Source organism: Chrysemys picta, chromosome 4, assembly GCF_011386835.1.
Source record: "Chrysemys picta bellii isolate R12L10 chromosome 4, ASM1138683v2, whole genome shotgun sequence".
NCBI lineage: Eukaryota > Metazoa > Chordata > Testudines > Emydidae > Chrysemys > Chrysemys picta.
In genome coordinates, this window is record NC_088794.1 from 47,655,103 (window position 1) to 47,668,077 (window position 12,975).

At 39.8% G+C, this 12,975-nt stretch overlaps 1 protein-coding gene across 11 annotated transcripts in view; it reads right to left on the minus strand.

Annotated features, from left to right (window-relative positions):
* The window catches only part of SBF2 (SET binding factor 2), a 570,707-nt gene that overhangs the window by 260,545 nt on the left and 297,187 nt on the right, over positions 1 to 12,975 (minus strand). For 10 of the 11 annotated variants that reach the window (XR_010600515.1, XR_010600516.1, XM_065592221.1 and 7 more), the window contains one exon: positions 12,554 to 12,659. Coding sequence is in view for 7 of the 11 variants with exons in the window: in XM_065592221.1 (XP_065448293.1) it covers positions 12,554 to 12,659 (106 nt within the window). In the remaining 4 variants the exon portion in view is untranslated. Of the gene's footprint in view, positions 1 to 10,904; positions 10,978 to 12,553; positions 12,660 to 12,975 lie in introns of those variants that run through there. The other variant, XM_065592220.1, reaches the window with a different exon arrangement.

A 12,975-nucleotide genomic window follows, 5' to 3' on the forward strand; every position in this document is an offset into this window, starting at 1 on the left:
CACCTGTAGCTGCAGGGCCTCGGGTGTCGACGGGACCTCTAGTTGACGGAGGTCCTCATCACTGTCTGGCGTGGCAAGCATGTCAGGGATGGGCTAGACCGCTCGACTTGAGCTGGGGCCCAACTCCCCAACTGATGTGCTGTGCCACCCAGCACGGGTCTTGGCTCTCCTCCAGCCCTCTCCTTTCCCTTACGGGAAGTGGGAGATCTTCCTCTTGTGGTCCTCTTGGCTGGATCTGGGCGGGGCGCTCCGCACTGATGCTGCGGTACTCGGGGCTGAGTCAGATCTCTGCTCCGGTGTCGGAGTTAGCGCCAACTCCATCAGGAGGGCCCTGAAATGGATCTCTCTCCTTTTTTGCCTGTGGTTTAAAAGATTTAACAGATGTGACACATGTTGCTTATATGTCCTTCACCCAGAAACATTAAACAACTACTGTGCGGGTCACTGATGGGCTGCTTTCAACGATCACAGGGCTTAAAGACTGGGGCATGCCACGTCCCTAGGCTGAGTCCCGTCTGGGACCGACTAAATTAGAACTAACACTAAGGAAACTATTAACTACGTACAACTATTTTACAGGAAAACGTTCATAAGAAACACTGAATGAAGCACGATAGCCAAAGCAGCAGACGTTCCAGTACCATCACTGGCGGCAAGAAGGAACAGAGGGTGGGAGTAGCCAGCAGCGTCCCTTATACCGTGGCATGTGCGTGCCACTCCAGAGGGCGCCAGAGCTGGTCCCCTACGGATAGTACTGAGGGAAAAACTTCCGGCACCGGTGCATGTGGCAAGTGCACGCCTAATATGGAATGGACATGAGCAAGCACTCGAAGAAGAATATTGACATTCTATACAGGAGTAGAGCTTGAGCTAAAAGAGAGTTAGTATTTAAAATCCTACTATAAATTACAGCTGAAAATGCTGTCCCAAATCATCACTGGAGCACTTTCATTAACAACAATGGAATTGCACTAGAGATGAATCTGACCTGTTACGTTTTAGAAATCCATCTTATTAAAAACAAAATTTAGATTAAATTGAAGAAAAATAAGGATTACTTTCTATTTCCACCAGACAAAGTTTGTGTTCTTCCATAAGGTAAATTTTCAAAAACAAGTCACCATCTAAACTTGTAGCAAAATATTCAAGAGTTCAATTGCTCTCTCTTTCACTGGAACATCATTAAAGTATCACCTTCCCACAATTCTTGTACAATCAATGGATTGTTTCGACTGAGTCTTCTAACTCTTGCATATTTTAAAAGGCTCAAGAGAACCGGCATTAACACAGCTTGTTAGAACAAATGCCACTGTTGCCGGGCCCCTCATCGCCCCACCCCCAACCTGTCTCAGCAGGGAAGAATTAGGCTGGACTGGCAGATGAGGAATCCTGAGTCCATTTAAGAGCCTTTCTCCACCCTGCACCTTCTTCCTCATGCCTAGCAGGACACATGTGGAATGTGCCTGAGGAGAGAGGGCAAGCTTCTCTGCATCCTTCTGCCTCCCTTTGTTCAGCTGGGGAAGTAGGCGGTTTAGGGAGTCAGTTGGTTCTCATGAGCTCCTTCCTCCGTATTTAAACCCCTCCTGGGAATTCAGCAGACATTTTGCTGCCCTGCCGTCCCTTTGTATACCTATGGTATTACCAGCTGTATTTCCAGAATGCAATGGATCTGACCAAACTGCCTGTTTAAGGATCAGAAAAGATTATTTTCCTATGGGCCAAACCGGTAGATGTCTGTCAGGATATGTGTTTGTCTTCCTTGCAGGATCCTGGAGGCCCAGTTTTTAGGATAAAAGAAAACAACAACAGAACTTTAATATTAGGAAGTAATATGAAAATATCCAGTTAGTCACCGGTTTTGTCCAGTGTCAAGTGCAGATAAAAGACTGAAAAGACCAACTTCCAGAAGAAATATGAATAAGAGACCAGGGATATGGCTGATGAACTTAGTAGCCTGTATGGAGAAGAGGAGACCTATGTCTTCATAGGACTGAGGTATCCCATTGAAATTCCCTTATTTAATTTTCCAGTGAGAGGGATGAGAGAATTCAGATATGGACTGAATCCTAGTAGTTAGGAAATCCCAGCTCTGAATGGACTGCAACAGTTCACTTCTATCTGGTGCAGCGGTTGGAAGCAACTGAGGTGGTAGAAGGTGCAGTGCCCCATTATGTAGCCTTGCCCTCAGAACATTCAAGGACGATGAGTGGAGGTGCAGGATGGGGGCGCATGTGCTTGGAGAAGGCACCATCAGGTGGCACATTACCCATAAGTGGGAATATACAGAGCCACTCCAAGAACCTCCACTCTTAGTGAGGCACTTCTCTGATCATCACCTCTTCCTCTGTCATAAATGGCTGCAGGCAACTTCGGCAACAGGGCAGATATGAGAAATATTTAGTACTTCAATAAATCTGTCATTTTGGACAACTGAAATTATTTGGGCTCAAATAATACAGTAGTCTTTAAAATTATTATTTTAACCAATTGTTTTAAAGTTCCTTGCCTCCACCTTTGGGATCTTCACACTTTCTAGAGTCAAACAGCTTCAAGACATGGGGGCAGGTCCAGGGATTAGAAAGGAGTAAAGAAGATTTTTTTTTATATATATAAATTATGTCATAGATTGGAAAAATGAAACACAGGCCAGCCTACCCTCCTGCCTTCAGTGAGCATTGCCCCACATTAGCTAACATTCTCCTACACCCCTACCGACTCCTGCTCCCTATTTAAATTCTCTAACTTTCCCAGCTCTGGTTGTCAGGTTCAGCAGTGTCTTTTGTTCTGTGTCTGGACCCAAGGGATTTGAAGTGAACTATACTGGTATGTTTCATTTTGCTTTGTACCCAGCTCCTTTCCCAGGTGTGTAGCAAAGCAATACTGAAAGTCATTTTTAAGTCTGTTGAATGCATTCGCAAAACAAAGGGTTCTGGTGAAGCAGCACTGAAAGGAGTAATACAGGCAAGAGAGAAGTGGAACTGGGGAAGAGTTAAATGGGGCAAGTGGAATGAGAATGCAGAAATGTGACTATCCAAGAGGGACTGGGAAGGGGAAATTCCTTTGCATTTTTTTTAATACTGGGGGAAATACTGATTTTTCAGAAAAATAGGAGACGATATCAGAGCACTGCTGTCCAGTACTCCCCCCTCCCCCAACTCTGCCAGCAGGGTGAATGCTGCATGCCATCAGTCTGCTTCTCTTCCTTAGTCACTTTTGTCACCAGCTCTGCCTGAAACATGCCAAAAGTGCAGAGAAAAAGCACTGATCAGAGAAGAAGTGCCTTGTTCTGCTTTACAAATACTAGTTTTCCTCTGATGATGCTCACATCCCAACTCTAATCCTGTCTTCCAGTGAGGGGAAAGCTGATGATCAGAGAGAATGAAAGAGACAAATGTGCCAGTGCTGAGCAGCCACACTTCCAGCAGAAGAGGGGAAGGTAGGCAGGATTGGAGGATGAGGGAATGAAAGAGGGAGAAGACAAAACTAAATGAGAAGCAAAGCAGGAATTCACTGTTTCCAGTGGTTGTTTAGGTAATAGAGGAAAAGGAAGAGACCTAATCAAAATCTCCCTTAAACCTCTGGATGGAATTTAGCAGTAACAGCTCTTGGATACAAGAGAGTGTCAGAAATCCTCATGTTGGCTGAGTTCAACTTAAGAAATACATTATTTGGCTGCTACTGTTCCAGCCCAAACCTTACTGCTGCCATCACTCCCTCCCCCTCCCCCCCTGGTGGGGGGAGGGTAGAGAAGGGGACAGAACAGCTATTCATAGATTCATAGATTCTAGGACTGGAAGGGACCTCGAGAGGTCATCGAGTCCAGTCCCCTGCCCGCATGGCAGGACCAAATACTGTCTAGACCATCCCTGATAGACATTTATCTAACCTACTCTTAAATATAAATCTGCCTCTTGTCAATGTATCATCAGTTGATATATGAATATATATTTAAAATAAAAAGAATTAGTCTATAATTTTAAAAGTTTCAATTTAATGTTTAATAGTTTATTAAACAAACAATTTTGGACTATTTTCCCCAATGTATCTTAATGCCCAATTTAAAAAAGTTATTTCTATACTCAGAAACAATGTGTCCTAGATGGTGTAGGGAGGATCATCCTTTAACTTGGCCAAACTGAAAATGTCATGAGTATAGAATTGCACAATGTTTTCTAAACATGACATTTATTTTCACAACAGTTAATATTGTATTTTTGGTACATATACTGTAATGATTTGTAAAGTTGCATATACTCCATAAATAAAGAGCTATTTTTAAAAGGTGATTTCTTCATCTATAAATATTTCTCTAATATTCTGTTTTTCTTTAGAAATTAATAGGTGTATGCACATGAAGATACTGCACGATACTATGATGAAATAATGACTTGTGGAAGTGAAAAACCTAAAAATGCTGTTATTTGACAAGACCAGGCTAGTCAGTATTTTGTGTCTCATTTCTTATTTACTATACACTGATATTGGATGCAATCACAAATCATTAAAAGAGAAATAACCAAGGCTGTCGATTAATCACAGTTAACTCACATGATTAACTCAAAAAAATTAATCGCAATTAATCGCAGTTTTAATTGCACTGCTAAACAATACACTACCAATTGAAATTTATTTAATATTTTGGATGTTTTTCTACATTTTCATATATATTGTATTCTGTGTTGTAATTGAAATCAAAGTGTATATTAATTTCATTACAAATATTTGCACTATAAAAATGATAAACAAAAGAAATCGTAGTTTTCAATTCACCTCATGCAAGTACTGTAGTGCACTCTCTGTCGTGAAAGTGCAACTTACAAATGTAGATTTTTTTTTGTTACATATCTGACTCAAAAAGAAAACAATGTCCACACAGTCCTACTTCTTGTTCAGCCAATTGCTAAGACAAACATGGTTGTTTACATTTACAGCAGATAATGCTGCCCTCTTCTTAACAACAATGTCACCAGAAAGTGAGAACAGGCATTTGCATGGGACTTTTGTAGCTGGCATTGCAATGTATTTACATGCCAGGTACGGTAAACATTCATAAGTCTATTCACGCTTCAGCCACCATTGCAGAGGACATGCTTTCATGCTGATGATGCTTGTTAAAAAAAGAATACGTTAATTAAATTTGTGACTGAACTCCCTGGGGAGAAATTGTATGTCCCTTGCTCTATTTTACCCACATTCTGTCATATATTTCACGTTATAACAGTCTCGGATAATGACCCAGCACATGTTGTTCACTTTAAGAAGACTTTCACTGAAGATTTGACAAAACACAAAGAAGGTACCAATGTGAGATTTCTAAAGATAGCTACAGCATTCGACCAAAGGTTTAAGAATCTGATGTGCCTTCCAAAATCTGAGACGGATGAGGTGTGGAGCAAGCCTTCAGAAGTCTTAAAAGAGCAACACTCTGATGCGGAAACTACAGAACCCGAACCACCAAAAAAGAAAATCAATCTTCTGCTGGTGGCATCTGACTCAGAGGATGAAAATGAACATGTGTTGGTCTGCACTGATTTGGATTGTTATTGAGCAGAACCCGTCATCACATGGACGCATGTCCCCTGGAACAGTGGTTGAAGCATGAAGGGACATATGAATCTTTAGTGCATCTGGCACATAAATATTTTGCGATGCCAGCTACAACAGCGCCATGAGAATACCTGTTCTCACTTTCAGGTGACATTGTAAACAAGAAGTGGGCAGCATTATCTCCTGCAAATGTAAACAGACTTGTTTGTCTGAGCAATTGGCGGAACAAGAATTAGGACTGAGTGGACTTGTAGGCTCTAAAGTTTTACATTGTTTTATTTTTGAATGCAGTTTTTTTTGTACATAATTCTACATTTGTAAGTTCAACTTTCATGATAAAGAGATTGGACTACAGTACTTGTATTAGGTGAATTAAAAAATACGATTTCTTTTTTTTCTTACAGTGCAAATACTTGTAATCAAAAATAAATATAAAGTGAGCACAGTACACTTTTTATTCTGTTTTGTAATTGAAATCAATATATTTGACGTAGAAAACATCCAAAAATATTTAAATAAAAGGTATTCTCTTATTGTTTAACAGCACGATTAATTGCGATTTTTTAATCGCGCGATTAATTGCGATTAATTTTTTTAATCACTTGACAGCCCAAGAAATAACCAAACACCACACTGGAGACTGGACTACTTGAACAGTATTACTTGTCCTCAGGGTGGGAGAAGAAGAGATACTGTATGCTTTTGCATAGGGGCATAGTGACCGCTACACTTACCTACATGCCTCCAGCTTCCATCCAGGACACACCACACGATCCATTGTCTACAGCCAAGCTCTAAGATATAACCGCATTTGCTCCAATCCCTCAGATAGAGACAAGCACCTACAAGATTTCTATCAAGCATTCTTAAAACTACAATATCCACCTGCTGAAGTGAAAAAACAGAATGACAGAGCCGGACGAGTACCCAGAAGTCACCTCCTACAAGAGAGGCCCAACAAAGAAAATAACAGAATACCACTAGCTGTCACCTTCAGCCCCCAACTAAAACTTCTCCAGCGCATCATCAGAGATCTACAACCTATCCTGAAAGTTGATCCTTTACTCTCACAGATCTTGGGAGACAGACCTGTCCTCGCTTACAGACAACCCCCCAACCTAAGGCAAATACTCACCAGCAACCACACATCACTGAACAAAAACACTGACCCAGGAACCTATCCTTGTAACAAAGCCCGATGCCAACTCTGTCCACATATCTATTCAAGTGACATCATCATAGGACCTAATCACATCAGCCATACCATTAGGGGCTCGTTCATCTGCACATCTACCAATGTGATATATGCCATCATGTGCCAACAATGCTCCTCTGCCATGTACATTGGCCAAACCGGACAGTCTCCATGCAAAAGAATTAATGGACACAAATCTGACATCAGGAATCATAATACTCAAAAACCAGTGGGAGAACACTTTAACCTGTCTGGCCATTCAATGACAGACCTGCGGGTGGCTATCTTACAACAGAAAAACTTCAAAAACAGACTCCAACGAGAGACTGCTGAGCTGGAATTGATATGCAAACTAGATACAATCGACTCAGGATTGAATAAGGACTGGGAATGGCTGAGCCATTACAAACATTGAATCTATCTCCCCTTGTAAGTATTCTCACACTTCTTATCAAACTGTCTGTACTGGGCTATCTTGATTATCACTTCAAAAGTTTTTTTTTTTCTCTCTTACTTAATTGGTCTCTTAGAGTTGGTAAGACAACTCCCACCTGTTCATGCTCTCTGTATGTGTGTGTATATATCTCCTCAATATATGTTCCACTCTATATGCATCCGAAGAAGTGGGCTGTAGCCCACGAAAGCTTATGCTCTAATAAATTTGTTAGTCTCTAAGGTGCCACAAGTACTCCTGTTCTTTCTATGAGCACTGTTACCAGCTGCACAAAAGTCTTCAGCCAAGCTCAACTATGTACTCAAGGAGAGGATTAGATTTCAGCTTAGAAAAATAGTGGCACTGAAGGATGAGCTAAGTAAAAACGTTCCCTTTTCCTGAATAACCCTTTCTCTGCCTTAACTCTTCATCAGACTGCATAAGAATGGAGCATGAAGGAGAGAATTTATGGAAATATTTAATTTTTTCCAGTGCTCTTTTATCATTCACATTAATTGTGAATAAACAAACATAGCTATCATATTAACATCTGGGTTTTATTAAAATAATCAAGAATTGAAAGTTAATGTTAGTATAAACAGATTATTACTGTAAAAATGGCATCAGAAATATGGATCTTTCCCTTGGCCATAAAAACAAGATAACAGTTCTTACGATGAGAGACACAACCCACATTTGAATGGACAAGTTTCCCTCATTTTAGAAAAAGTAATATGCCACATGATCTCAAAAATATAGAAAAAATGTGCATCTTCACATGATGTAAAGCATGACTATCTCCCACCACAACCCTTCTGAGACCAGCAAATTGGGAGAGGCCTCAGCTGAGAGCCAGAGTAACATACAGAGACAGGTATCAGGGGGTAGCCGTGTTAGTCTGTATCCACAAAAACAACAAGGAGTCCGGTGACACCTTAAAGACTAACATTTATTTGGGCATAAGCTTTCATGGGTGAGGTTTTTTACCTACAAAAGCTTATGCCCAAATAAATCTGTTAGTCTTTAAGGTGCCACCAGACTCCTTGTTGTTTATACAGAGACAGGGTGGATATCATTGCACTTTGGGAAAAGGGTGTTGGGCTAAGACAGGAGGAGAGGAAAAAGTGAACTTTTTTCTTCCACAGACTGCAGCCACGCTAGGGAATCTATCTGCAGCTTCTTCAACCTTCTGCCTCATTGTCTACTTCTCCTCTCGCCCTAAAGCAGGTAACAGTAGGAGCAGCTCTCTTAAAAAGACAGCGCTCTGTCCTTGGTAACACCTAAGGGCTTGTCTACATTACCCACTGGATCGACGGGCAGTGATCGATTCAATGGGGGTTGATTTATCGCATCTAGTCTAGATGCGATAAATCGACTGCTGAGCGCTCTCCTGTTGACTCCAGTACTCCACGAGGGCAGAGTCGACGGGAAAGCATCAGCCATCGACTTCACTGCAGTAAGTAGATCTAAGTATGTCAACTTCAGCTACGCTATTCACTTAGCTGAAGTTGCGTAACTTAGATCGATCCCCCTCCCCAGTGTACACCAGGCCTAAGAATGGAAAGGAAGAGCAAGAGATGGAAACTACGTATTGAATGGGACTTTTAAAATTAGACTGGACAAAGTATTAGAAATTCTGTAGGAAATAATCTTGCAGTTTTTTTCCATCATTAATATCTCTGAATCCATTATTTATTGTGGCTATATAATATCAATTTCTCACATACAAGTAAACAGCCTTGCTATACTATGCTTTATAAGTGGACAGTAAATTTACAACAGTTACTGTAGATCAATTATCATGGAAAATGGCAGTAATCACAGATGCCATTGTGTGGTAACTTGTTGGAAAATGATGAATTTTAAATTTGGACCATTGTACTACAAGCACATAACTTTATACTCTACACATAACTTGAGATTTTAAACTAGAGATAAAATAAGAACCTACTACCCAAACCTTTGCCAAAATAAACCATATCAGAAATGAGGGTTTTTTAATATTTAAAAAAAAAAGATTTTTCTTTTTAGTACTATTTGTTACTGTTTCACACTTCTAAACCTTCTGGCTCTATCTAGGTGTGATAGTATTTCAGTATAAAAAAAGATGTCCCTAGCTGTGACAAAAGCTTCAACTTGTTCTTCCAAGAAGAACTGAAATACTGTAACTTTTGAGAAGTTATAAGAAATTCTTTTTACTTTTCCTGCTGGCAAAAGGCCAATTTTTTCTTTATAGGGGCTCTTCTTGTGCAAGGGACTCCAAGTTCTTCACATTTACAGCTTGTATTTCCAACTGATTGCTATCTAATGGGTAAGGTTCTCCACGTGGAACTGGCAAACTAGAGAAATTTTGGGAAGCTGCTGGTGGCATTGTGTGTCCCATCATGCTCTCTGCACCCTCTATGGCAAAAGGGTGCCCCTGTGGCAATAGGGTCCCCTGGCAGGAGTGCCACACATCTGCAGTGCTCTCAACCCTCACACCTGGGGATCACTCAACAGTAACTTGAGTAACAGTAATTTAAACTGAGACTCTCTATGGATCTGAAGAAAGGAATATGCTGAGGGTGAGTAGGGGACTATAATTCAGAGGGTGGACATGCTCTTCAGGCTCATCCCTGCACCGTCTACTGTTCCTAGGGGTTTTCATAGCCATATGCCCGTATCCACAACTTTTTGCTCCCACCTATTCACACAAACAGAGTAAGAATTTGGCCTGAAGTTCCTTATGATCTTGCTATAGTCAAATTCATCAGCTATGCAATTTTCAATGAGATTAAAGCAAATCCAGTCAGTTTTTCAACAGTCTCAGTCAATGTCAGGGGAATCATCCTGAGACACTACAGGTCCAAGATCTCTGCATTTCTGTAACAAGTCTTCCTTTCCACCACTTCTAAGTCCACAGATATTACAGTGAAACTTCAAATGGCCCATCTGATCAGTGCATACTACCCTGCGCTTGTTCAGAACTGAGTCACTGTAACATTCTATACAATACCTTGTCTTTGAATGCTGAGGTGATAAACTGTCATGCTTATATGTGAATGCTATTGTTTCTTTACATACACCACACCTTGTTATACCCCTTATTGGAAACTTAAGAGTGGCATATAGCAGTCCATTATTTTGCTGTAGTACGTTTGAACCATTGCCTGAACACTGTCCATAGTCATCTTAAAGGGATTCAAAGCTGACAGAACTGCCCAATAACATCAGTAATGAGTGATGTCCTTGATATACAGGTCATCCAGAATATGGTTTGGAATTTAGACCAGCGCTCCAGTGTCAACAAATTGTAGTTAACAATTACTCCTTCTGAAGGAAAGGGATAAAATTTAATATTATTCAACAGCAGATAGAAATATATGTATCAATGCCAATATTTTGTATTTCACTTTCTGTGACATAAGCTCTATACATTCCTTCTGAATGTTTTACCCAGCATAATTGTCTGAAATCTCATAATAACTAGTGCATTTCTGGTGCTCTTAAATTACAAGGTCATGTGTGAAGTTCGATGAACTAGGTGAAGAAAGTTGCCAAGCTTGTTTTGCTGCAATAATTTAACCAGGGAAGCATAAAAAAAAAAGAGGTTTCATTCGGCAAAACTGAACCATTGCAAAGAGTCTTGCCAATCACTTTAGAATATGGCTTCATATAACAGTCATTTTTGGTTCTCTTTGACAATACTGTGATCTGAGCATAGCCAGTTTTCCAACTCCAACCACTTACATGCATTTTCTGTGGCTTGGGAAGCATTCATGCTGGCTGAGAACTTGTGTCATATTATTCCAGTCTTTCATTCCTGAATAAGTAAGGTTTATTTTAACATTTGAAAACAATCTGTAACAGAAGCAGAACGGCGAATCGGCTATGACAGAGTAAATTCAATATTTTCTGTAAATTTGGTTCCAATTACAAAGAATCTGCTTACAATTCTTTAGTGTACACTAATTTGTCTATTATCACTACCCTTATTATTCTTACTATTATTCTTACTAGCCCTACCCCAACCAAAGCATACTGAACTTTATCCTCAAACATCTCAGGACAATTAATGGGAATGGAAAACATTTTTTCACATATTGATTTATAAGGTGAGAACAATCTCCTAGAGTTGAAAGTTCAGCAACAAAATCTCATGCATAATTCTGCAGTTGTCCCAATTCTTAATCTGCACCTACATATGAGGCAGAATGCTAATCAGACTCTGAAACGGAACATTCTTCCTTCACAAATAATAGAATAGAACCCTGTATCTTCAATTTGTTAGTATTAATCAACACATTTTAATGGAGTTGAGTACTGGATAGATACAGAATCCTGTAGTGGTTTTTTTTTTCCAGGGTTAGTAGTTAATGCTTTTTGTACAGGTAGATTTCCCTTAAAGCTCTCGCTTTGACTATCCCTACACACATTTTTTCTTTTCAGTGGTATATCCCAAAGTGGGAAAGTGTCTCAGGCTGATTTGCCCAAGTTCACAGTAAAAATCTTTCTATTTTCATTCTACGTTTATGTTGTTGCCTCTCTCCCCACATGTATCCCTAGACCCTTTTATTGTTGAATACTTGCTCAGAGGCTCAGAAATTTAGAGAGCAGATTTACTGATTCCTTCCAGCTCCCAAACCCACACCAAATTTAGGTAGGAGTTTTGCAGTTCGTATTTCAGTAACGAAGGCAGAGGAAGCAAAATGGTCAGAGTCAGGAGTGGCCTACTGGGTGAAGTGGGATTATAGTTAAAGATGCAGTGGTCTTTGTCATTCTATTTGGAACCAAAATAAAGAGAATAGGCCAGCGGTTCTTTGCGATTACTACTGTAATAAGTTAGAGAGCAGCAAGTACTATGGAGTCCACTAAACTTTTTGATGGGAGTGCGATGTGTCATTTTAAGTTATGCTAGTTTCAAAATTATCCTCCTTGGATATGTAGAGGGCTGCTATGGTGGCCAGGGAGGAAATTCTTTATATCATGCAGGTGTAATGAAACACAGCCAGGTTTAACTCCATCTACAACAGGCTTGCAAGTATTGCATAATGCCAGAGAAAAATTCCAAGAATGGGATGTGGAGAAAGGAAGTTTATATAGTCAGATTAGGGTGACCAGATGCCTCGATTTTTAGGGACAGTCCTGATATTTGGGGCTTTGTCTTATATAGGCGCCTATTACCTCTGCCCCCGATTTTTCACACTTGCTATCTGGTCACCCAAGTCAGATATAAACGTAACAAAAGCATTATAGCTATTTCATTCAAAACAAATAATCACTATCATAGCATTAATGCAGCCCTTTTTGATCCCTGACCTAACATGACTAAATTCAATGAGAATATCTCATTCTATAACATTTTGTAAAATTCCATAAGAAACTAAGAACAGACTTACCCAATTGTTGAAAAAGAAGAGCCACACTGGTACTGGTAACAGGAAGGCTATCATGTAAAGGGGTTTGTATCAGCTGTCTGTCTCCTGCTCCCAATGAAAACAATTTCTGTAGATAGAGATATTTCAATATATACTTTAATCTCTTTTGTACATATTTTACATATTTACTATACATATTTAATCTATTATTCACACCAAGCACACAGTGTAAAATGTTATATTGTTATTTACATATTTCAATCTCGAAGACATTATTATTTCTATTACATACTGAAGTTTAAAACTATGTTGGAAATCAGTGTCCTCTGCACAGGTTAGCAGTGACTTTAATGGGACAGCAGTTACATCAGAAACATCTCCAGAAGAAATACTACTCAACAATACTAGGATCTGACCAGCATTAATCTCTTCATTTAAGAATG